The sequence below is a fragment of the Megascapheus bottae genome, chromosome 3 (assembly GCF_031878675.1).
Source record: "Megascapheus bottae isolate mThoBot1 chromosome 3, mThoBot2.hap1, whole genome shotgun sequence".
NCBI lineage: Eukaryota > Metazoa > Chordata > Mammalia > Rodentia > Geomyidae > Megascapheus > Megascapheus bottae.
Window position 1 is genome coordinate 44,471,046 of NC_143511.1, and position 27,720 is coordinate 44,498,765.

Below are 27,720 nucleotides of genomic sequence, written 5' to 3' on the forward strand. Positions count from 1 at the left end.
ATAGGAAGAGACATAGCATTTAAAAATAAATTACTTGAACTTGTGATAGTGATTCATAACTATTCAGTGAGCTAAAATTGAGAGCAGTGTGGTTTAGTGTCAATCCAGACAGTAAAGTGCTAAAGACTCACAACTCCCAAAAGTTGGGCTAGTTGTGTGGATCAAGTGGTAGAGTGTCAGCTCCTGATCGGTAAGCTCCTGAGCCAGTGTGATGCTCTGCGTTCAAACTTACAAGTTCAAACTAAGTGCCTCACAAATGAACAAAAATATTTGAGAAATGTTTTACTATGACATGTTTGCATAAGCACAACATAAGGACATTTTGAAAGAATAGTAAGTGTACATACATCAATAGGAGTAGCAAACATTTTTAGCTGCTACACCATTTTATAACAATTTACTATGAAATATATTGTGTGTTTATATTTATCTTTCTCAGAAAGTCTTCTGAAGAAATTTCAGGTTTAAAATTAAATTCAATGTGGCTTGCCTGCTAATATTAAAACTGTGTTATTAAGATTGAACTTGATGTTAGAGGCATGCCTCAAGTGACAGAATATCTACACCGCAAGCATAAGGCCCTTATATCACACCCTAGTATAGCAAATTAAAAACTACTGAACTTGGGGGCTGGGAGTTTGGCCTAGTGGTAAAGTGCTTGCTTAGCATACATGAAGACCTACGTTCGATTCCTCAATACCACATACATAGGAAAAAAGCCAGAAGTGGTGCTGAGGCTCAAAGGGAAAAGTGTGAGCCTTGAGAAAGTCCAAAGACAGTGCTCAGGCCCTGAGCTCAAGTCCAGGACTGGCAAAAAAAAACAAAAAACAAAAAAACCTATTGAACTTGGTTTGTAATATAATTATCAATATTAATAATGTTTATTTATCTAGCACTTGTCTTTGACAAGAATTCTTATTTATTCAGAAATAATATAATGGATTAACAGTGGAAGAAGAGCTTTCAAAGACACAAATTTTGACTAAGACACTTATTTGTTCCTCAAATCTTCTAAACTCAGTTTAATAATCTGTAGAATGAAAATAATAAAATATATTTGAAAGGAATTGGTCAAGAAGATTAGATGAGTTATTAACTATAAAACTTTTTGTTAAGTGGTTGACATTTAAAAGTTATTAATATTAATACCAGTCCCATAATTAGTGATAAAATTAATATAGCACTTCACTGATTATAAAGTGTTACATGTATTCTTTATCTCCTCCTAAAAAAAATGAGAATGCTGATCCTTTATTGTTCCAGCAAGGAAGAAAAGGAAATGACTGCCAAATTCAACCCAAAAAATGATATTTAGAATGCTCCTTTTCTTTTTGGCCAGTCATGGGGTTTGAACTCAAGGCCTAGGCACTGTACCTGAGCTCTGAGCCTCTTTGTGCTCAAAACTACCACGGTACCCCTTGAGCCACAGTGCCACTTCCAACGCTTTCTGAGTAGTTTACTGGAAATAAGAATCTCACAGAGTTCACTGCCTGGGCTAGCTTCGAACTGAGATCCTCAGTTCTCAGCCTTCTGAGTAGCTAGGATTACAGATGTGAATCCCCAGAGCCCTCACTGCAGAATAAAGAAAATATAATTTATTTTAATTGAAGACTTGAAAATAACTATTTTCTGATATGGGATATGATATTTTCCTATCATATACTACCATCAAACGGTTAATTTGCTTTTTAAACAAGACTTGTCTTGTCCAAGACAACACAAGTTAATGCAAGCAATCAGACACCTGGGAAGGACCTTTGATGTCCATGACTTTGCCCTGTTCAGGACACCAGACTGTCCAAGCCTTGAAGCCTGCGTCTCTGTGTGTTTATACATATATTTGTGAGTTGTATTTGATCCAAGGCTCCCAGAATATTAACACATTCAAAAGCTTGCATCTGTGCTAAGTGAGAATAAGAATGACTATTTCTTCCAAAAGTATCTAAAGTTAGAACTTTCTATTTTTTGCTGAAAACCGAGTTTGAACTCGGGACCTTGAATGTGCTTAGATTAGCTGCTCAGCTGGTACTGTACCACTTGAGCCACACATGCATTCCAGATTTTTGTGGGATATTCTAGAAGGAGATTTTTAGAGATTTTTCTTAGCCAGGGCTGGCTTTCAATTGTAACCCTCCACACTGCAGTCTCCTGAGTAGCTAGTATACTAGTGCCTGACCAGAACTTTCTTTTTTTCTTTTTTTTCCAGTACTGGGGCTTGAACTCAGGGCCTGGGCACTGTCCTTGAACATATTTTGCTCAAGGCTAGCATTTTGCCACTTGAGCCACAGCACTACTTCTAGCTTTTTCTGTGGATGTGGTACTGATGAATCTAACCCAGGGCTTCATAAATGCTAGAAGAGCACTCTACTACTAAGCTATGCTCCTGGCCCCCAGAACTTTCATTTTTAATTCTCCTTTCCACCTAATTCTTTTATCATTAGAAGTATGAAAAGTTCAAAATTAGGAAGGCATTATTTTCATAACAAGGTAATAAATGTTTTAAATTCTTAGTTGTAAAGAATGTAGTATCTGATATTGAATATGGATCTGTGGTGAGAGCATATTGGTTCTAGTAAAGTAACAACTTATTGTTCACAGTTCAAATGTGGAAAAGCTATCATATATTTAATATCTCAGTCTTGTTAGAGAAAATTTTAGTGACAATAGGCCCAATTATCTTCTATAAATTCAATTACATGCAAATCATTGGATCATAAAATTGACCACAGTTTATAAATATGAGTATTCCTTTGATTCAAATATAGTCAATTTTGAGAAATATAGTAGACTAGAGCAAGTCTTATCCAGGTATTATTTTATTTTTAAAACTTGACATAATGAAAAATATGTTTTCCTTTGGGACTCATGCATGCTTTTATCTTAGACAATAATGAACATGTAATGACCTGAAAATGAGATGGTTATTTAATTATGAAAGATCTGATTAATAAAAACAAAACAATATATCTAAATATTTGTCAAAGGCCACAAGAGAAAGTGAATGTCAAAATAAAACTGAAAAACAAAGAAACCTGATTTTTCAACCTTACCAAAGACTGGTTAATCAAAATCTCAGAGCAGGTAACACTTTTATTGGTATTAGAAAGCTAACTAACTTCATCAAAAAGCATAACAAAGCAAAAACTCTGGCCTAGAATAAGGCTTTTTGAGTCTAAAGTTTTTTTTAATTTTTTAAAAAGTTTTTCATGGTTCTTTATCCGTGTGCAAGATTAGGCTAACAGTTACAAGGACAAATTAGTTTTAAGCCAGGGATTGTTGACACAGTAATATCATTTTAAAAACTGCCCCACAAAGTAAGTTAACATGAAGAAGTATATTTCATAGAACAGAATAAAATCATGTTAATATATATTCATAGTTGCTTTGTCCTTGCATAAAAAAATTTATTCTCAGGACAGTTATACTCAATTTGAAGATATCCAAAATAAATTACACCAAGAAAGACTAAGTAAAACTGTTTTATTTCTTCTCTCTTTACCTATCTACTTTCCTGTCTGTCTACAGATTTAACAACCTGTCCATCTGGGTATCTACCTACCTGTCTATGATAGGCATATCAACCTACCTACCTATATGAATATAGGATGAGAACATGAGAAGTTCCTTTCTCATTACCTGCTTGGTGGAGAAGACAGTGACCTTTGAAGATTAACTCCGGAGTTCATGTCATGATAGTAAGGTTGGCTTGGGATTTCTCCAATTGGAAAGTTAACTCCAGTTCCCTGGGTTATTGGTGCTGAGGAGTAAAATGAAGAGAAACATGGTGAACAACATTCACACTTAAACTCTATTCATATAGAAAGTTCAATCTTTTTCATGCCTCTGCACAAGAACTTTATCTCAAGGTTTTAATATCCATTGTATGGGGTAGAATTTGAGAAGCTTTTTATATCAGATTTGGCCATTTGAGGCATGCAGACTACCTATGATTGCAGATTATCACTTACATGAATCCTGCTCCGAATCTTCACACCTTTACATTAGCTATCACTGTCAGTCATCTCCTTGTCAATCTCAGTTGAGTAGAGCATAAACCCTATGACTTGGCACCAAACATCTTTATACTAGGCTAAATCATTGCTAAGCAAGAAAATGCAGATTGGTTTTACAAATAAATACCTAACATTATTACTCTATGTTAACACTAACATTAATATTAGGATGGATTAGAAATCCTATTTGTGCAGCCATGGTAGCACATGTCTGTAATCTTGGGAGAGTTAAGAAAGGGGATCGAGAGTTAGAGGCCACCTTAGTCTACAGAACAAGTTCAAGGCTGAAGTATGCTACCTACTATAATTTTGTCTCTCTACCTAGCACAAAACACAACATATTTATGATGATTTGGTATAAGTAAATACTTGATGTAAGTAATATTAGTATGACATATAAATAAAATTTACAAATATAAAACAAAAGCCACATGGTTTTCAAAATATATTTCAGGTTTTATAACTGAATGTTCATTATGACTTTATTCAATATTTATGCTTTATTTTTAAGAAGAAAAAAAGGTTCATACCACAACACAACTTTGTAAGTCATTTAAAATACACTAATGAAGTTTTACATTTTAAGGTGGTAGTTTATAAAGCAGGAATTGTGGGCAGGGAGCCTAGTCTAGTATTAGAGTGCTCACCCAGCATGCATGAAGCTCTGGGTTCAATTCCTTGATACCACATACACAGAAAAAGCCAGAATTAGTGGTGTGGCTCAAGTAGAAGAGTGCTAACCTTGAGCAAAAAGTATCCAAGGACAGTGCCCAGGCCCCAGGACTGGCTAAAAATAAATAAATAAATGAATAAATAAATAAAAAGAATTGTCTGAATTTGTCAGTACTTGTAACTTTAATATAACTAATATGATGGTAATCTAACATTAAATGTATTAATTATTATAATAAATATAATGTTATTAGTACTAATTTTCTGAATATATGTGAGAGGCAGTATATTTGGTACAATAAACAAAGTCTTGAGAAATGAAAAATCTTGGAGTTGAAGCTCTCTTTGCCATTTGCAAACTAGGGAGCAAGGGTGAATCTCCATTTATGGCCAATTTGCAGATTCAATGAGTAAAAAAGAAAAAGCCCAGCCTCCTGACTAATGTATCATATGTGTTAACCAAATGTAAGTTCATTTCCTTCTCTGCTTCTCCCTCCCCAAGTTTCTTTCCTCGTAGAATAGGAGTGGCTAATAAATGTTAAACAATTCAAAAATGTGCTAAAACCCAAAAAGATAAAGAATGAACCAGCTTGCTGAGTTTGTTCATCTGTATGTTATTGACCATGTCCACTTCTGGCAGGAATTACAGTGGATACAAAACCATCTGGAATACCTCTGCCCTCAGAGGTACTGTGTATTAAGTTAGGTAAACAAAATACATGTACAAAATACATAAATTACACGACAGTTTAAATTATAATGCAATTGCTCCAGTGAACAATATGGGTAACACATGCTGCAAGATACCCAGGGGAAGAGATTCCATGAAGGACTGAATAGTCTGAGGTGTCTGTAGAAAAGTCATATCTGGCACTGGACTTTGGAAAATGAGAAAAGTATTAAAAGGAAGTGTTTTACGAACTAGGGTTGCTAAAAGGAGCAAAATCAGGGACAGAGATAATGTGCAAAGTAGAGACAGGCAGCTGTTACCAACAGTAACAAAAGGGCAAATGGTATTTCTTCATTTGGGGACCTTCAGAAGCTCTAGTCTCTCTACTGAGGCACAAACTTCTAGAGGCCTTGAAATTCACACTAAGAACACATAATCTGCTGAGATCTCCTATCTCTTAACTGTCTCTAGCTAAACGGAAAAGTACCCAAGGACTACCAATTGTCAACGCTTTTGTGCTTTGTTTTGTTTTTTTACTTACAGTATTAAACAAACAAGCCAGGCATTAGTGAGTCATGCCTGAATCCTTGCTACTCAGGAGGCTGAAATCTGAGGATAGCAGTTGGAAGCCAGCTCAGTTACAAATAGGGACAAAAACATAAGAAGGGGTATCAATGTTTGTGAAGAAATGCACAAATGCGAATATAAAGTAACCCTTCTATTAATTACAATAAAAATATGTTTTAAAAAGTCTGTGAGATGCTTAATGCTCATCTCTAATTAACAAGCCAAAGCCAAAAGTGAGGCAGTAGCTTAAGTAGTAGAGTACCAACCTTGTGCAAAAAAAGGTAAGGAACAGAGTTCAAACCCCAATATTATCACAAAAAATTAATTAAACAAATATCCTGAACATATCCATTACCCATTTTCAAATAATCTGTATTTTAGTATGAAATAGGTGAAAATTAACTCAAATACATTTAAGAATGTTTAGAAGTTGCATGTTTTACTGCAGAAAAGTAATCAAGGGTTCTACAAAGAACATCTCTCCCTATCAAAACTTAACCAATATATACACAAATGAGTCTTACCTCCAAACCTGTAGAGGATATGTCTTCTGTTAGGCTATTTATTTTATATAAAATAACATCTTTCTAGCCCAGAATATTTATATACAGTGTATATGATGAATCATTGGACTTATTTGAACAACCAATATATAGTTGTTTGTTGTAGCTTAAGGCACCAAACTTCAAAAAATGTGAGGTCAGAAGTCTCACAATAACCACATGCTTAAAATGTATTATTAGGTTTATGTTCTATGTGACATGCAAAGTAGGGCATGTGTTTAAAACAGGCATTTGTCTTCAGGGAAAGTGAGTGATGTATCTGGCTTCCTACCTCAGAATTAATTATCATTTAGAGAGCCAGTTTACTAAGAAGCTGAGAGGCATATTTTGGAAACTATTTGCAAATGAACATTGTATAATAATTAGGGAAAGACTTGTTATTTCTCCTGGATATATATGGTTCAACAGTTAACAAATTTTACTTGGCCTTAACAATACTGGGTATACTAAATAATAAAATGATAATTAAAAATGTTTAGAAATTACATTCTGAACTTTTATCTAGAAGAACTATTCCAGAATAATAACAGACAAGATTAGTTACAGAAATAAATTCTATACTAGGACCCTGTACAATGAAGTATATATTCTGCTAGTAATAGGAGATTATGTGGTCAAAATACTAGCATACCACACAATTCATTTAGTGACGAGGACATGTGTGACAACAGCAAATCTAGGTCAGATCTTCCTGGTTAAAAGATTCTGGAAGAACCCTGAATAGATGCAGATGAGCATCAGCACCTATTCCCATAAAGCACTAAGAAAGCTGAGAGCTGCAAATCATGTTTAAGAGGTTGCCAATACCCTCTTAGAAGAAAACCTCCAAAGAATCACACTGTAAGGGTTAGAGGTCAAACCTTAATCTAGCTTATTGTTCGCTCCAAAGACTGCTCCTAAATCAACTTTTCAGATGGAGATAATATCATTCAACAAAGAGATCACTATCCTAAAACTGAACAGTCATTAACTTACGTCAATATACACATTAGTAGGTCATATGATAGTAAAACCCTAGAGGACCAGAACCATTAAAATGTCACAGAACCCTGAAGAAACTAGAATTGGTGATATATAGTACAAGGGTTGTGCTCAAGTTTATGTTGACTTAGCAAACTCTATTTCATAACCAATGAAGTTAAATTGTATAAACAAGATTATAATGTGAACATATAAAAACACTTAAGAAAATAAATTCTCAAGCATTCCAGAGATGCCTATTTTCACATGGAGGAGAAAATAAATATTTGTTGAATAAATTAAAGAATGAACACGGATAATTGATGTACTAATTACAAATCGGTAATGTTTATCATAACAACCTAAAAACTTCTAAGAAATGACAGTACAAATTAAGAATGAATGAAGTATGCAAAATTTACCTTGTTTCTGAACTGTTAGAGGAACATTTTCGAACCTATTTTTTCATGCTGAAATTCAGATTTTTCCAGATATCATTGTAAACTTTTGAAAGTTCCAAAGTGGTTCTCTTCAGACAGCATGTAACATAATGTTGCCTATATTGAAGTACTAAATAAATAGTTTCTGACAGATGAGTCTACTACCCTTCTCAAGATGGATGAAAATGCATCATGGCACGGAAAGTACAAATTTAATTTAAAAATAAAATTCATGTGCCTCAAAACTTTCTCTATAAAGACAAATAGGAAAATACATACACATGTGCTTTCAAGTACCTCCTGTCATATATGATGTTAAAATGTGGTAGAGAGTTGTATTCCTTCCCAAATTAAAGTAAAATAACAAAAAAAATCTGATCTGAAAAAAAAATATATAATACTATCTATCCTTAGTCAAGAGAGCAGAGCATCAGGAACAATGGTGTCCAATTTTCATCTCCCATTCTGCTCCCCCAGTTAAGAAACCCATGACAGCAATCTTTGGGTCTTACATGTATTTAGTCTAGAATTATGCCAGTAATGACGTCACTTAAATGTCTTAAATGTCCATGGTGTCACTGTCTAATTGACATGGTATTTGTATTCAACACTTAAGAAACCTGCGTTATTGGAGAAAATACATTGCAAAAGCCATTGTCACCTACTGACTTATGGATCTCTTCATTATCCACTATCTTAAAATACTGTTCAGTTTCATGCTCATAACTTACTCTCACAACGCCTTTTACATTATTATAATTCTTATTCAGGACTTCTGGATTTGTCCCAGATGAAAAACACAACTTATTTGAAATAGGGAAGGAAAGGGGGAGAACAAAATAATTCAGGGGTTCAGGGGGAGGGAAGCTGGGAGAAAAACATCAGGAGGAGTATCAATGTACAAGAAGTAATGTACCCACTATCTGACGAATTAAACTGTAACTCCTCTTCACATTGCCCGACAATAAAATACAATTGAAAAATAAATAAAAGCCTAAGATAAGAAAAACACAACTTAAAGACTATCTTTGTAAATAATACTATTCCAGAGGGAATCACTCTCTATCAAGACACCACGTGAAAAATATATCACTCAAAATCACACAAACAAGGCTCTGCAAAGTGGTGCAGAGCTATTATCCAGTGATGGGGGAAGCAGAGATCGGAAAGACTCAAGTTGAAGTCCAGTCTGAGCAAAAAGTTGAATATTCCTGATCTCAATTAACAAGTCAAGTGGGGGCAAATCTCATCTGAAATGCCAACTAACCAGGAGGTTTAATCCTGAGCAGAAGCATCTATGAAATTGCATTTGAAAAGTAACTAAAGCAACAAAAGGGGTTGGGGGGCATGGTTATATGGGAGAGCCACTGATTACCTAGGACAAGGCCTACATGAAATTCCATTATTCCTAGGGAAAACAAAACAAAACAAAATCAAATCTCAAAAGTCAAAGTAAACGGCATTAGTGTGTGAAACCTGCATCTTGGATGTATTTTTACATATTAGCCAAAAAGTAAGACTTAAGGAAATGTTTTTCCTTGTTAGTTACACAGCCAGGTGAATATACTCTAGCAAAAAAATCTGATCTAGACTTCCAAAAATGGTGTCTCAGGTGAGGTGGCCAGTTAAAACAATTGGACATTGTTTTGGATAACAATGCTTTCTATCTATATTTAACTACAATCTGCAAAGTTAATTTCTGCATCCCTTTACACTTAGCATGTTAGCGTGTATATCCTGTACATCTCCAACTCCTCCCCCTTCAAAATGTTAGTGAAATGAAAAAGCACTTATCTACAGGAAACTTATGTGGGTTATCATAACAACACAGAGTACATTTAATTAATCACACTTCCTTTTATATAAATGTCCATCTATGGTCACAGAGAGAACTGAATTAAATGAATACTAGCATCATGGCAAGGAGAACAACATTAAAAATTAATGTGGTACAGTGGAAAGTTTTGATGATTTGAATGTAGTTTAAAAAAAAGTCACCTATGATTTCATCAAAATACTTGAGATTTTAAAATTAAAATTCTAATATGTAGCTACTGACCAAAATTAGAAAATATTTTCTATCATTCCATGTACAAAACAGTTTACTTACTTCTAGATACTCTCACAAGTTCTGATACATTGAAGACTCCCGATTTCACAAAACTATCCTCAAGGTATCCTGAAAACAGACATAAAGCAAAAAAGATCAACACAGGCAGGAAGTGAAACAAATGATTAAACCCTAGAATTTGATAGCTTTTAGACCAAAGGTCAGAACAAAAACCAAGAATGTTTATAACAAGAACTAGTAAAAACAAAACTCTAATGAATGTAAATTGTGCTTGTTTGAACAACAGTAAGAAGTGTAAATGCACAATAAGCTCCCAGGACATTTTTTTCCCATAACTCTCTAAATGTACGCAATTGGGGTGGTTTATTTGTCATGTCTCATGAACAGAGGACGAAGTTCTGGGGCACTCACTGAATGTATTCTGCCCTGCTGCAGCACCTGGTAGGCTAAAGTCTACCCATTAAAAGGGCCAGGGGGAGGAGAAAAAGGAAAACCACAACCACAATTAGCGCCTTGTTGGAAATACTTCAAAGATCTCTTGAAACCACTGTTCTTTCACAAATCCTTCCCTGATTAAAGAAAAATGAGCTGTTGTTACCAAAACTCCTACCCTTGTTCCTGGATCACCAGGAACACAAAAGCAGAAGTTGTACACACAGCAAATATGTCTTTGTATCAACCCTGTTCTGTGCACTTTAGTAGACCTTGTGCAACTTCAGGACTTTCCTTTTCTTCCTACTATGTCTTGGACTCTTTTTATTTCAAGAACTGGAAAGTTCATTCGGCAAATAACACTGATTCAGGCCTCCAGGTATGCCACATGCTTGTGTGACAGGGCACAGGATCCAGAGTGACTGTGGCCCAACTTCAGGAGTCTGAGAAAGTTCAGTCTGCTTAAAAATAGCTGATTGACTACATCCAGTATACAACAAGAATATCCCTCAATTCTCATTTAGGTCAGAGGAATAGAACTAGGGTGTGAAAAGAGAGAGAGAGGGACAGAGAGAGAGATGGGGTGGGAGGGGCAAGGGTTAGGAGACTGGATATGGCTTACTCAGCTGTCTCTGGAAAACAATGTAAATTAGGGTCTAAAAATCCTTAGAACTGAAATACGTGTCAGGTGGGGAAAAAAGCTAAGGCTACAAAAACTGGCAATCAGGTTTGATTTTCCAGAGGTTTAGGGGTGACCAAGGCATTAGATTCAGGTCATGGAAGTGAGGCTGGGTGGTTTAGTAATACAGAGCATTTCAAGTCAAAGAGCTGGGATCTGAATCCCAGCCAATTTACCAGTTATAAAATCTTGGCCATGTTATTAGACCTCATTGTGCCTCAGAGACCTCATCTACAAATTAGAGATAATAAAATCACCTACCTCACTGGGTTATTATGAAAACCAAGTTAGATTAAAAAAATATATATATATATACATAAACCAACCCACAGTAAGCACAGTACAAATGCGAATAATAACTGAAGATCAGCCAGACAGCCAGTAACCAGACTTAAACTGAGTTATGCACATTAAACACTAAATAGGCCCAAACAATCTACAAATTCTTACTTAGAAAGTTTACCGTAACAAAAGTGACTATATTGCTTTTTAGCCATATATCACTTATATGATAAAAGTATTCACTGGCATCACCATGCTTGATAGGAGACTGTTCACTCCAGTCATGTAGGAATCATCATGTCTGAATAATATTTAATACCTACTCATTCCTCCTCTTTAGACACACAAAGGGAAAAGGAACAAGAAAAATCTATAAGATTCCAGTGATAAAAACTAGTCTCATATTAAGTCCTTATTCTAAAAACTATAATTTTTAAGAGTATAATAACAAAATGTTCCCATTTGATACATTTTCAGAAAGCCCTTGAGGTATTAATTGCTTACCAGGTTTAATTAATTTCAATGATTAATGAATAACTTCTCTATAACCAGCACTATACAAGGTGCTTAAAAGTCATGACAACAATACCTGATTCATTTTTGTGAGTTGGGAACAAAGATGTTTTTAATTTTCTACATTTCTGTAAGTTATTGCAAAGATGTTCCATTTTAAAGAATAGCTAGTATATTTTATTATGTATGGCAAACTTGGAAAAAACAGTAAATAGCAAAACTTTATTTACGAACTTCAACCTCATCTGTTTGTAATGTGCAGGCACCCGCCCTTGTGCTTCCCCTGTAGCTTTCTCTGGTCAGCTGGTCTTCCTCCTGTACATCCAGCTCAACTTCCACTCATTCCATAAACTGTTGCACCACTCTCTCTTCCCCCAGCTTTCTCCTGGTTCTAGACAGAAATAACTTCTTTCCTCTGTATTCACATCACACCTAATTTGTACTTATTTTACACCTTCCACATTCAGAATTTCCAAGCTATCTGTTTTCAAGTCTTAAGCAACTTGCTGGATTATCAGATCCTTTAATTTAGGGAAGTGACTAGGTTTAGTCCATCTCTCTCTCTTCCTCAACAGCAGACTCACTGAAAAGTAACTTCTAAATGAATGCAGAACACAAAGTTTAAATTCAACATTTTAAAACAAATCACAAATTAACAACTTAGTAACTGTATAACAAATGTAAAGAAATGGATGTTATGGCTATCATAATTCTTGCCATTCCTTAGAACTCGCTTGCTGAGGGATTGGGATCTAGGGTGGAATACTTAAGCTCTGTGGCTCAAGTGGCTAAGCACTTGCCTTGAGCAAGAAGCTCAGGAACAGTACCCAAGGCCCTGAGTTCAAACTCCAGGACAAACACCAAAAGAAAGAAAAAGGAAAGAGTAACAAAGGTTAGGATCAGATTGTAACATTAGACATGTACTACAAAATAATAACCAAACAGCTATCAAATGTTCACATAGTACGAGCACAAAACTACTTGTAAAATTAACTGATGAATGACTGAGAAATGAAATGCTGAGTAGTGAATATATGTGAAATGTATCACATTATGTAGTACATAAAAACATTTCATTATGTAGGAATCACCTGCCTTCATTTCCTTATTCAGCGATGAATGGTTATGGGTCCACTTGCTTGTATATCATAATATATTAAAATGAAGTACTAGGTAGGTCCTTAGAAACCATATCCAGTGAGGACAACCTTACATTCAGGCCATCAAACACAAATAAAATACAATAGCTTTGCCATTAAAAAAATGAAAGAAAGAATGCAACAGGATAATTCTCTGCTTCTCATTCTCTCCCAGTTATTAAAAAAGTGAAATATAAAAGACAAAGTAAAAATCAACTACAGAAAGCACTGGAGGTATGTCAGAAGCCACTGGGTAAAATACAACCACAGGCTCTACACCTACACCTGAATGAAGCATAGGACAGTGGACTGAAGGAAGAGTTCTCAAGGACTGGTGATAATGCCTATTGACAAAGAGCTAAAAGAGCTGATGGCTGGGTGGGAATCAAGCAATGGAATACCTTAGGGTATATGCGGCCAATTTCATGCACCTAGATACATGGCCCTACCTCAGTAATGAATAAGCATTATCCAAGAGTGGAAAGAGGAAAGAAGAGAAAATTGAATGACACAATTCTTGGAGGGTGAACAGTGCTTTTTCAAGCATGCACGAGACAACATTTGAGGACTCTGGATATATAACTGGGGAGAAATCTTGCAATGGGTCAGGAGCCCTGCAAGAGTGCAGAGGCAGAGACTCAGGGAAAAGTCAGGGTACTGTCGCTAACATAAAACCACCTGTCACCTTCAGGCTTCTGGGATCTTTCAGGAACAAGGCTTTTACATGTTTCACAGATCACTGTAAATCTCAAAAGCTGATACAAAGGCCAAGGATCTTAAAGCAATCTGAAGACATTGAGATAGTAAATTTCCTTCATCTACCAAAGGAAATATGCACATCTTTGAGGCATAGCAGCTGCTTAATGGTTACCAAGCAATATCACACCACAGCTTAAGCCAAGAAGAAAAGAATAACTTTGCATTTGTGCAATGTTGTATTTACACTACATGTATGCCTTAAAAAATAAAAATAAAACTGAGTATGAAATAAAGAGCTATGCAAACTGAAAAGTCTCAAAGGCAATATCCAATTATATTATTTTACTTCTTTTTTTATTCTTTCTTAACAAAAGCCACAGTAAATCACTACTCAGAAGTTAATATAGTGTTTAACCTCCTTTACAAACAATAACAGAGGGACACAATGGCATATCTAACTGTTAATATCTCAAATTATAATCAGCACCATTTGAATGTTAAACAACATTTACATAGAAAATCCAAAGGAAGACTGATAACACTCATTTCTATGGTCTACTGTGTTCTATTCTTGAAATTAAAAAAAAATGCCAAAGGGAAAGCAGTTATTAAATTCATGAATGCTGTCTTCGAGTATCTGAAGGACTGTTAATGTAGATGGCGGATTAGGCTTATTCTACATAGTTCCAGGCGTTGCTTAGTTGCTCCATAAACAGATTTGTCATCCAATGAGAAAAGTCCTAAGAAGGAATGTGAAACTATGAAAGTAATAATAAGCAATACATGCCCGGCTATTGTGTGGAAACTTTCACAGCTATGAATTCATCCTTGTCATGCAAATTATACTGAGATGAGGTGTTTTACTCACAGATAAAGCAATTTCTATCTACAGCACTAAGAAGTTACATAGTGGCTTTAAACACCACTGCTGGACAGAAGCGTTACTTTGGGAGCAAAACTTACTAAAAGCATTTCTGAAGCCTTTGGTGACTCAAAGATTTTACTTTTTCTCATGGATGACTTTCTTTTTATTGTATTCTTCCTTTGACCAGAGAACAGGTAGACATGATTCCACCTGTTACTGCTGCTCAACTGAGTGAAAAAGATAGTTCTTGAGGGGTGAGTTTACTTCACACTCTCTACCAGTCTTGTAACATCCGATACTATCTATAACCCAGGAGGTTTTCTGTGGTGATGTTGTGAAATATAGTTCTATTGTCAGCTTCTTAACTGATCAGACTGTCCATAGTTAAGTACCAAAACAGGGAAATTGTAGTGTTATGAGAGATAGGAAAGAAAGATGGAGGAGCTGACATTGATTAAGATGCACTGTACTTATAAATTTGCATCGCAAATTGAAAGCCTTTTGTACAACTACTTAAAGATAATAAAAATCAGGTTTGAAACTGATTATGAAATAGAAATATTAAGTGCTGCAATTTTTCTGCACAGATTACCAACCTAAAGCCATGGTTAATATTATAATATTAATTTAGAATTAAGTTTATCTTTCAATTTGAAATGTAAATCCATGGTGCAAAGATCCAATGGTCTTGGAAGGCAGAAATTTCTCAACTTTAACATACATGGTATCTTAATAATTCTTATGCTTTTTCTGTATTTCCTTTCTTTTTAAAACTTTTTCCTGCATCTCTGAAAAAAAATATATATATACATTGTATATATATGTGTATGTATAGATGTACATGTATATATATACATTGCCTTTGCTGAGATATAAACCTATATCAAAATTCATCAAATTGTAAACTTCAAACATCTATAATTTGTTGCATGTCAATTACATATCAATAAGCTATAAAACTCTTACTTTCAATGTCAAGAACTAAAAACAAAGGTCAAAGGATGAACCAATACAGCAGTGATACTCTCAAGACAATACATTGGAAATGAACTTTAAAACTGGACTAGGGGGAAGACTGAAAGTGGGAGAAACATGAGGGGGGGTAATAATGTTCATGTTCGACTAAAAATGTATTCACTACCTTACATATGTAATGTAACTCCTCTGTACATCGCCTTGACAATGAAATTAAATTACAAATGAATAAATAAAAAGTTTTATGTTCATAAACTTAAATCCTAACTTTTTTCTATGATCATTATATCTATTTAGAAGAGGTACTTTTTAAAAAATATTACTTTATGTCTATGCACGGCATATTTTCTGTTACCATTTATGTGACAATTTTCTTATTGTTTGGCATTTTAGGTTATTTTCTATTTATATATATATATGTAACATACATATATAAATATATACAAATACATATATACATATATACTTTATATATGTATATATAATATATATTATATATAAACAGTACTGCTAATAATGTCCTCATTTCTCATAATTCCTTTAGACTGGAGTTTCCAGAAGTGAGATTTCTAGATAAAAGGGCATAAACTCTTTTTTTTCTTTTTAAATTTTTTTATATTCTTTTTTATTGTAATTAATAGAAGGGTTACATTATGTTTGCCAGATAAAAGGTGCATTTCTTCACAAACATCGATACCCCTTCTCATGTTTTTGTTCCCATTTCCCTTCCCCCACCCCCTCCCCTCATCTTGTTAAGGGCATAAACTCTTACAGTTCTCCATAGACACTTTCAGGCTGCTTTCCATGAGGTCGGTCTGGACTTTCTCTCTTGATAGGCCACAAGCATGTCTATCTTTCTACCTCTACCGAATAGTAGCAAGGATGTTCCAGATTCAAGTAGAAAAATATCACGACACAATGCTATCATGGCTATTTACTTGAGGAAAAAAAATCCTTATCTCTTTGCAGATAGCTTTAAAAAATGGAACATTTAAAAGAATAAATATTAAAAATAGGTAAACTATGAAAAAGGAATATTTTATCCCTAATATTATTGGAATTACTTTTAGAGAGTCACATTTCTGGAAATGGAGCTGTGGCTCAAAATGGTATAGCATCACCCACAATGGTAGTCTGGAAGTATATGGCTCAACTGTGGTTGAGCACTAATCTTGAAACCTAGGCTCCATGACCACCACCACCAACAACAACAACAAAAATCATACAGATTCACATTTTTAAAATTACTTTCTTGCTTTTCTTTCCCTATCACTTAAAAAGTTCACTTCTTAGTTTTTCTTTCCTTTATAAGAATGCATATTAATTGTACAAAGGGAATTTGCCATGATATTCCACATGTGCATATATGGATTTGATCAGATTTACTCCCTTAATTGTTCTCTTTTTGCCCTGCCTCTTATCTTCTTTCCATACATTTTCAATATGAAGCTTTCAATGGGTTTCACTATGAAATTTTCTTACATACATACACACAATGTATTTCAAAAATATTCACCCCACAATTATCTTCTCCATTTTTGCTCTAAACAGAACAATAATTACCATCATGTTTCATATGTAATATACATATATGTAAAATGCATGTGTTTTAGATCTATAGTTAGTCTATTATAAGATCACAGAAAATATGAATTTAGCATTTTCTTCATTCTGTTTTATTTACAAGACTAAAGATTAAATTTAGGATTTGTGTTTGCTAGGCAAGCATCAGATTTAAGCTATGCTTGTTTTTGTTTTGTTTCTGAGACAGGGTCTTGCTAACTTTGCCTGGGCTAACCTTGAACTCATGATCTTCCTGATCCTACTTCCCAAGTAGTTGAAATTATAAGAGTGTGTCATCATGCCCGGAATAAAGTTAATCTTCTAATATTAATTTAAATTCACTTTCCCACTATGTATATATGAAATACAAATCTTTAATGGTGATTACAATGACCTGAGAGTCAGAAATTAATTACAACGTTTAATACTTACCCTAAGGTAATCTTTATCTTTTCATATTTTTACATTCATGAGGACAGATATTTCATAGTTTACTAAGTGAGCTATATTTATTATATATATGCATATGCCTTTTATCTTAACTGTGGGTATGGAGGACACACCTTCCTGCACCACAGCATAATACTTAGAAAGGCTCTAAAGGAACAATTGCAGGACTCAGACAGATATCTGCACCTTCCATTTCCTTCTCTTTAAAAGAGAGATAAAAATCATGTAGCAATAAACCAACATAAAAGCTACATATTACTTTCAACAGTAAATAGGAATACATTTCATTTTAAGATCAGGGAAAGACAAGAAAGATACCCAAGTTAAAGACAAATATTTTTTAAAAATGAATACGAATGAAATCAATGAAGGAAAAATAAGGAAATATGACTTAAAATCCACGTAATAAATATAAAGCAAAATAGAAGGAATAAACTCAAATGTACTAGTCGTTCTAATAAATATAAATGGACTGAGTTTTCCCATAGAGTAGTAGATCAACTAAAGAAAACAAGATTTAGCAATTTTTAAGGAATAGACTCATGACAAAATTATAACAATAAAGAAAAGAGAAATGGTCAATAAATAAATATGCAAAGAAAAATCAGGCAGATTCAAACAAAAAGCAAGCACTGTTAATTAGCATTGGCTAAGAGAGAATTTAACATGAATTTTAATGAAGAGAATAAAAATCGCATGAATGGGTGGAAAGCATGATTAACAAAGACTTTCTGTTAGTGCCCTGTGCTCATTCATTGATGAACCTCAATGGCACACCACAAAAATCAGAAGTATATAAATAAAAAACTATTAAAAGGCAAAATAACTTTTTGGAAATACAATCACTAGTGGGAATCAGAAGTCAGTGAGAATTTTTAGAATATCTCTTTTGGAAGATAAATGTATCTACTGGACTATAATATGAAAAATTAGCTATGCTTTATTAACATGTCCATGAAACCTTTAAAAAAGATCATTATCTTTGACTAGACACAACTTTAGTCCATCTTTAAAATGCAGATTTCCTAAGGCCACAGCATTTCTTTCAACTGTGGCAAAGAAAATTAACAGTAAATAATAAAAAGTGAGTAAGTACTCTACAGCTCTTATAAATTAAAAGAAAATAAATAATAAATGAAAGACAAAACCAAAGTAAAAATTATAAGCTAACTAGAAAGCAATGAAAAGTAAAAGGTAGAGCAAAGGGGAATTATTTATCAAGAAAAAAAAGACAAAAGAAATTATTTACCATAAAATAAGAGAAAGAAGAATAAAACAATCTAAGGAAAGTTAAAAGGACAGAATTAAAGATAAAAGCTGAAATTTGCCTTTAAGGGACCAAAAAAACTAAATTAGCTCTTAGAAAAAAAAAGGAAAATATTTAAAATGATACATAAAACAAATAATTATAATTCTTCAAAGAGATCAGCAAGGCAGAAAAACCACTTGCAAGGCTGTTTAAAAAAAAACACGAAAAAGCAAAAATATACAAGTATAAGAATCAGAAAGGAGACATAATCATCAAAACAAAATACATTAAAAGAATCATAAGAGGGTAACACATACAACTTATTGACCACAGCTCTGAAAACTTAAATGGGCAATTACTTGGTAAAATAAAAGTAACCAAAATTGCAAAGAAGTGGAAAACCTGAAATAGACCAATTACCCTAGTGCAGTGGTTCCCAAAATTTGCTCAGCATTGGAACCACCTGGGGTTCTTGAAACCAATTTACGCTTGGCTTCCAACCCAAGCTATTCTGATTTAATTCCTCTGGGGTGAGACCTGGCTATCAGGGCTTTTTTAAAGTTTTCCCAAATGATTCACATGTGTAACACCGTTTGGGAATCATTATGCTAGCAGTGAACTAGTAGAACGCAAAGCACTGGCACATCCTACCAGTCTCATAACCAAAAGACAGGCTCCACTCCAGATTCTGGAACCCATCTGCTGTTTCATGACAACTGCAGGTGACACATGTGTTCTTTAGAGAAGAGAAAGAGAGGAGAAGGTGATTAAACAACCACCTTTAAAAAATATTTTATTTTAATGTATAGAGGGGTTATAGTTATATACGCCAGACAGAAGGTGCATTATTTCTCACACATTGATACCCCTTCTCATGTTTTTGTCCCCATTTCTCTCCCAACCCATCTCCTAGCCTTTTTAATGCTCCTATTTCAAATAAACAAATATATATAAACATACACAAACACAGACACACACACACACACAGACACACACACACACACACACACACACACAATATACCAGGTAACAAAGTCAGATACTAGAACAATATGAGGTTAACCAAAGGGAAGCACAAGAGGAAAAAAAATAGTACATTAAGAACAACAGTCATTCATAAATAAGCTCTTGTTTCCATGTCCTTGAAGTCCATTAATTTATCCTCATCCTATATGGCCTTATGTATCCAGGGTTTGAGCTATTGTAATCCTCTGCTAGGAGATCCCTAGAGAGTGGTGACATTTGCCTGTGATCTCAACTATTTTGGAAACAGAGATTGGAGGATGGCAGTCCAAAGACAGATCAGGTAAAAACTCAGATTCCTAGCTGAAAAAATAACTAAAGTAAAATAGAATGAGGGAATGACTCAAGTGATAAAACTCCTACCTAGTAGATACAAGGCCTTGAGTTCAAACACCTTTACATATCAAAGAACATGGCTAAAAAGAATGCCTATGGAATGGGACAATACTGCTAGCTCTGCATTAGACAGTGGTCTAATGTTCAGAATATCCAGAGAGCTTAAAATATTAAACCCTCAAAGATTCAAGAATTTAATTAATAAATGGTCTAATGCATTAATTTTCTCAGAAGTCAAAATGGCTAATAAACATGAAGAAAAGCTCAAGATCTTTGGCTATGAAAGAAAAGCAAATTGAAATAACGCTGAAATTCTACCTCAGCCCAGTTAGAATGGTCATTATCAAGAAAAACAATAACAGATATTGGTGAAGATGTGGTCTAAAGGGAATCTTAATACACTGTTGATAGGAATATAAATTTGTTCAGTTACTCTAGAAAGTAGTTATGGAGGTTCCTCAAAGAACTAAACAGAATTTACCTTATGATCCAGCAATTCCACTCCTGTGAATTTCTCCAAAAGATTACAAACCAGAATATAGTAAAGCCATCAGCACAATCATGTTCACTGCAGCACTATTCACAATTGCCAAGGTATAGAATCAACCTAGATGCTCTTCAGTGGATAACGGGATGAAGAAAATGGGATATACATACATACATACATACATACATACATACATACATACATACATACATATGCACAGAGATCATATATGTGGGATTATCATGTTCTTGTTTTATTTCAGGTCATTAACAAATAAGTTTGATTTTTTTATAATTTTTTATTGTAATTAATAAAAGGGTTACATGATATTTGCCAGATAGAAGGTGCATTAATTCACATACATTGATACCCTTTCACATGTCTTGGTACCCATCACCCACCCCCTGTCTTGGTTTTCCCCCCTTCCCTATCAAATTTCAAATAACCAAATACAATTCAATATATCAGATAACAAAGTGAGATACTGTAACAATATGAGATACCCAAGAGACAGCAAAGGAGATGAAAGATATCATAGTACATTAAGGACAACAATCATTCATTATATGGCTTTTGTTTCAGTATCCTGGAGGTCCTTTCGCATTTTTTTTTTTGATGATTAAAAAAATCTCGGGGCCAGCAGGCATAGTGGCTCACACCTATAATCCTAGCTACTAAGAAGGCTGAAATCTGAAGATCAAGATTCCCAGCTAGCACTCTCATCTCCAATTAACCTCTAGAAAATAGTAAGTGGAGTTTGGTTCAGGGGTAGGGCAGTAGCCTTGAGCTGAAGAGCTCAGGGACAACACCTAGGCCCAGGGGTAGGGTGGTAGCCTTGCGCTGAAGAGCTAGCATGCATGAAACCCTGGGTTTGATTCCTAGGTACCACATACACAGAAAAAAGACAGAAGTGGTTCTGTAGCTCAAGCGGTATAGCACTGTCCTTGAGAAAGACCACAGACAGTGTCCAGGCCTTGAGTTCAAGCCCCATGACTAGCAAAAAACAGATCTCAAATTCAAATATTCTTCCTATCTTCTGACTCCTGAAAATACTGCGGTGTCATGTTTAAGGTATAAAGCATGGAGTAGGCAGAGGGATGTCTGAAGTGAGAATAAGAATTTAAAATATTTCAGCAAAAAACTGGAGTATGTTTTATAAAATAAAGTTGAAATAAGTCAAAGTCTCTGAAGAGTAGCATGTAAGTCAAAAGACCCTAAAAAACATAACCTACTAGATTTTTCTAAGAATAATTACATTATTAAGTTAAAAGTAAGAAGAGTCAAATTTCTACACCAATATATATTTGACTTAGGGATACTTTCCTAGTAGCAGAAAAGGAGAAAAATTACACTAATGGATTTGCCTAATGTCTGTAAACCACATTCTTCAACCCAATGAGGTAGAAAGAGATAAAAACTTGAGCCATCATTTCAAGTTTAGTACTATAATATGAAAGTGGGATGGATGCTGGGTACTGGTGGCTTAGGCCTGTAAATCCTAGCTATTCAGGAGGCTGAGATCTGAGGATCATAGTTGGAAGCCAGCCTTGGAAGGAAAGTCTGTGAACCCTTTATCTCCAAAAGACTGCTCAGAAAAAGCCATAAATAGGGCTGTGGCTCAAGTGGTAGAACGCTATCCTTGAACAAAAAAAACGCAGATATAGCCCTCAGGCCCAGAGTTCAAAGCCTCAGGACCTGAAGTAGAAAAAAAAAGTGGGATGGCCTTGAAGCCTTCATGTGTAGGACAATAAGTTCAACATGCTTAACTTCTGAATCATTTAGTAGGTTTAATCAGCTGATGATATCTGCTATTCAGAACAGTTCTAGCTTTCCAGCTATCAAGAAGACAATTATTGCATTATTTTTAATATAAAGAGATAGAGAATTTAAATTGATAGAAAATTTTAGATAAAATTAGTCATTGCATAAAGATACATGGCTGAAAGAGCAATCAGTAAGATATTGCTTAGGCAAATCTAACCTAAGGATGTTTTTAATTTTGTATATGCAGGTTATGACCCTCCTGATGCAGAATCTGAACATTTTCAGCAAAGAAAGAAAAGCATGCTACATTAACAAATTGTAATCTGTTTGTGCCCTCTTTAAGTCTTCTAGAACTAGCTGCAGTAAAATTCATTAGGTATTGACAACAAAATGTTCAAATTTATGTAGACTCTATGGGACATCATTTATGACACCACAAAACCTTAAGATATGATTATGATGTTAAGAAAACCAGAAACCTGAATAATAATCTCTACTTTATGAATCAACTAGTACATTTCCATTTTACTGGGAAAAGGCACACTTTCACTGGGTTGGCCCCCAATCTGTACAAATGATTATTTGACCTTATCAGGAGATGCAATGGCACTCTAGCAATTGCATTAATCAGGTGGAGGAATCTTTCATCACCAATCTGATCCAGTCCCTCACAAACTTGTTCCACATTGATCCCAACTGGGTCTCTGGTCACTCAAGATTCATGTTCATCATCTCCTCACCCTCTGCCCACAATTTCCCCTTCTAATAGCTGCAGCTACTATGTCCACCTCAAGGGACTCCTTGTATGATCTGCAACACTAGTTTGCTAGGAGACCCAGAGTTGGTCCTGATAATGTACCTCAACACAAAGCTTTCTCCTTATAGTGGTTAGAGCATAACCATAGGAGCCACCTATAGATAGGGCACTTTCAAAATGTCATTTCTTATTTTGTCAAAAACAAAGTAATTACACCTGTGTAATCCTAGCTACTCAGGAGGCTGAGATCTGAGGATCATAGTTCTAAGCCAGCGTTGGCAGAAAAATCCCTCCTGCCCCCATCCCAGATTCTTATCTCCAATAAACCACTCAAAAACCAGAAGCGGTGCTGTGGCTCAAGTGTCAGAGTACTCGCCTTGAGCACAGAGGCTCAGAAAACAATGCCCAGGCCCTAAGTTCAAACCCCACAACCAACCAAAAAAGAAAAAAAAAAAGAACCTGGAAACATTTTTTGTCCCTTTCACAAAATCTCTTATTCTGTTCTATTTTCTCTTCTATGTTCTTTTCTATTCTACTTTATGCAGCTTACTTTGCTCTGTAACTTTGCCAAAATATTTTATCTGAAGTCAATGCATTTCTACTTAGTTTCACATCAAATGACACTTCCTAAAGGAAGCTTTCTTGATCAACCCAGCTGGAGAAAAGGTAAGATGACAAATTCTTCTCTCCTATCAAAGCACCTGCAAGTCACCAGGTGTGCTCTTGTAACTGCCCTCACAACTGACATGGAATAATGGATTGTGCTGAGTTTCAGCGAAGTTGGCGGATTGCTCCTTTTTCTTGTGGATCTTAGGATCATTGTGAAAGATGGAGCCTTGATTCAGGGGAAATGTCATTACAAAGTTCACACTCTTTCCTGCCACCAGTTCTTATAACTCTTGCAAATAGTATTTCACAACTTTGAACTCTCCCATGACCCTTGAATGGTAGCACTAAGTAATATTTAATCTCAATCACACATATGGATATAATATTATTTATGGACAAAAGGAACATGGGAACAAAGGTCACCTTAAAAGACACTCTCAACCGGCCAGGAGTGTGGCCTAGTGGTAGAGTGCTTGCCTAGCATGCACGAAGACCCAGGTTCGATTCCTCGGTATCACATGCATAGAAAAAAGCCAGAAATGGTGTTGTGGCTCAAGTGGTAGAGCTCTAGTCTTGAGAAAGCCCAAGGGCAGTGCCCAGGCCCTAAAGTCAAGGCCCAAGACTGGCAAAAAAAAAAAAGACACTAAACTAGAAAGCCCAGAACCAGAAACATAACAAGTGCTCAATAAATAAAGACTAGACAAAATATTTACATCGGGCTACTTCTTACTGAGTTGTTCATCATTCTTGGTGTGGCATGCTATATATTCCCAAATTCCCAGGAGCAAAAGTTCCTAATTTTGAGCTGCTCAATCCATAACATCAATGTCTGGATTGATAACACTTGATGCTGACCGCAGCAGTCAGTAGGCAATATAACTTATTGCCTGATATGGTAGGTGACAGGGAAAAACCAGAAAATCTCTTTCTCCCAGAACCTTTTGGGATATTTCTAAATTGTCATCTTCTTTTTTTTTAATTAAATATTACAAGTAATCAGACTAGCTCCACAGTAAAGGCTGGGCAGGGTGCCAATTGCTGTGTAGACCAGTCTTTGAAGAGTGAGTTATATATAAGTACGCAGAATGTTGCCTATAAAAAATAAGTAGCTGAGGGCTATGCACCCTTCTGGCTTTTTAAGAGTAATTTGTGAACAGAGCACTTCCCTCATTTTATCTTGTTTTCATTCTGAAACCTGTCTTAAATTTGAACATTTAAGGACTTTATTGAATTTAATGTCTTCAAACGAGTAGGAAGATAAAGAAGAAAAGTATTTCTGAAACAAAATCTGTTAAGAAAAAAAAATCCTTTGATTTTTGACTGGCACAGACCTCATTCTTAAATTACTTAAAAGCTTTACCTACGATGTCAGGTCTTAACCACTGTTAGCCAATACTTTCAGTGTCTATTTATACTTTTATGAATAGAAAGTCTGTTTATACTCTATTGCATATTTTCAAGTGCCAAAGTTTAAAATTACTTTTGGTATCACTGAATAGTGCATTTTCTCCCATTTTAAAAAAAGCTTGATTTTGATAGATATAATAAACAAGGACATGAGAAGATTAATTAAGAAGCGAATGGGACACGATTTCTTAAAATGAGACTAAATGTCTTTCTTTTTTTGACTATGGGTATCAAACGCTAGGAGAAAACATGATCTATGATGACCTCTGAAAATTTATTTCCCTTCAAAGGCAAATGGCAAAGAAATCATTGTAATATTTCAGCATCTATTAGAGTATTACATTAGTAATACTAAGACTTGAATATATAAAGGGCAACGTTAGATAAATCTGGGTGCTAATGATCCCAACAGGTGACCACTACTACTGCAGGCAGAGAGCTAGCTTTCTTCATAATTATTAGGTAATTTTTACAAGTTTCATAACATCCATCTGTTGGCTTCTATTTCAGCATTTATAAAATATGGTTACAAAGAAATCAACCTCAACATTTTTATGATTTCAAGAATTGCTTAAGTCTAAGAGAAGCATGTTGCCAAGAGTAATAGACCTTCCTGTTTCATTTGTTCAATTATTTACTTTGTTCTGTTCCTGTTCCAGAGAGAGAATAGAAAGTGATTCATCTGAGGTATATCCAGTAGATGGTCCTAATGGGCCTCAGAAGTTTGCCCAGCTCTGTGCAAAGTCAAAACACAAACAGAACATTTACATACTGAAAGAGAAGGAAAATGGGGACAAAAAGAAGAAAGAAGAGGTGGTCATGTCTAAATCCATGTCATTTGAGGTGAGATTGTTCTAGCTAATGGAATTTAAATATTTAAAAATTTTATACCATAAAATCTGAAAACTCTTTAAAATTTTTGTAATTTTATTACCAGACAAGGAAGAGCCTCCCACAAAACAACAGCCTTCCTAAACTCCAGAATGAGACTTAAGCTTGGAATTGATTTATAGGCATAAATCTGAATTCTAGATTGCCTTATTTTCATTGGATATTGTCCATTCTAGCATTAAGTACTCTAAGAGACTATTGTCCAAGGAATGTGGAGAGACAAAATGATAAAGCAAGTCAAAACTAATACTAACTCAATCATACAATTCCTAAAAGTGGCAGTGGAGTTTTGAATTCTTGGAAATAAAATTTTATCTAAGTCCAACTCCCTAAATTTACAGTTTGTCATTGCTTTGCCCATGATAATTGTTGACAATAGTTAGGAGAAAATCTTGTACTTTTATTGCTTAGAACAGATAACATGATATTCAGTAAGAGATAACAGGATACAAAGATATAATATCTGACTCCATCATAGGCAAAGGAAATGTGCATCATTTTTAAAAACTGAAGAGGCTTAGTGCTGTTGAAAAAGATAGCTGTGTCATGCTACTGGGTATCATCTGATTTTAACAGCATTTTAGCTCCAGAAAAATGGAAAAAATAATGAAAATCAAACATTCAGTCCTAAACATCAAAGAAAAAATGCAATAGATTATGTGAATACTTCTATAAATAGAGAACACCAAAAATTCTTGAATGTTTTAAAAAATAATAAATACCAATATTTCTCCTCCCAAAATGTATTGTTTTTGACTCCTTGTGCAAAAATATTAATTCCAAAAAGGAAATGCAAGCCTAACACTAAAGGCCATGTTCATATTACAATATTTTAGGGTCGATCTCCAGGAGTTCTGAAACAGCCAAGAGTAACCTGCAAATTACACAGCCAGATCTGATTTGAAAGAAAGATATAGGGGAGAGGGGTATATTGGACTTGTAAGTAGACAAACACATGCATCTATACTTATAGGATGACTGGATGGGATTCCACAATCCTGTCAATTAGTTTTTAAGAACACTTGTCTCAAAGAGCCTGGATTTTTGGCATTTCTTCTCAAGCTGGTGGGCAATAAATGTAGGAGTAGATGACAGAGATTTCCATGTGCCACACGTCAACCAGTGAGAAGCTACGAGTGATAAAAATGTTTGAGTGAGCAAAGTGATCTTTTTCACAATTTCGGTTTCTCTTTGTGATAGCAGTACAACCACAGAGTGACTGGTCTCATTGTGTGTGACATTGGCCCAAATTTTCCAATATGGACTATGCCTTCTTGAGATTCTGACTCTCAAACTTGGAAATTCCACATTGTAACCAAGGGCAGAGGACAAAATAGAGAGATGAAAACAGTATACTTATGGCAACAACAACAAAAAGAAGGTAAATATCACGCTCCAAACTACTCAAGATGTTCACAATTATGAAAGCACAACTAATAATAGATGTAGCTTATCCCAATTGACTATTAAACCGAAATCTTATTAAAATAAAAAATAACTTAAGAAAAAAAGATAATGTTCTCTATGCCTAGTGGCTTCATCTAAATCAAGATATTAGGGAATAAAAATTCCTTAATAAGTTTTAAGGTTAAGTCCATAATATGATAATATACAAACTTAAAATGATAGAAGGTATTTGAATGA

General features: G+C 34.8%; 1 protein-coding gene across 8 annotated transcripts in view; it reads right to left on the reverse strand.

Annotated features, from left to right (window-relative positions):
* The window catches only part of Nfib (nuclear factor I B), a 226,725-nt gene that overhangs the window by 61,511 nt on the left and 137,494 nt on the right, over window positions 1-27,720 (reverse strand). For all 8 annotated transcript variants that reach the window (XM_090330010.1, XM_090330005.1, XM_090330006.1 and 5 more), the window contains exons 4-5: window positions 9,996-10,064; window positions 3,637-3,757 (exon numbers count right to left, since the gene is read on the reverse strand). In XM_090330010.1, the coding sequence (XP_090186136.1) occupies window positions 3,637-3,757; window positions 9,996-10,064 (190 nt within the window). The remainder of the gene's footprint in view (window positions 1-3,636; window positions 3,758-9,995; window positions 10,065-27,720) is intronic.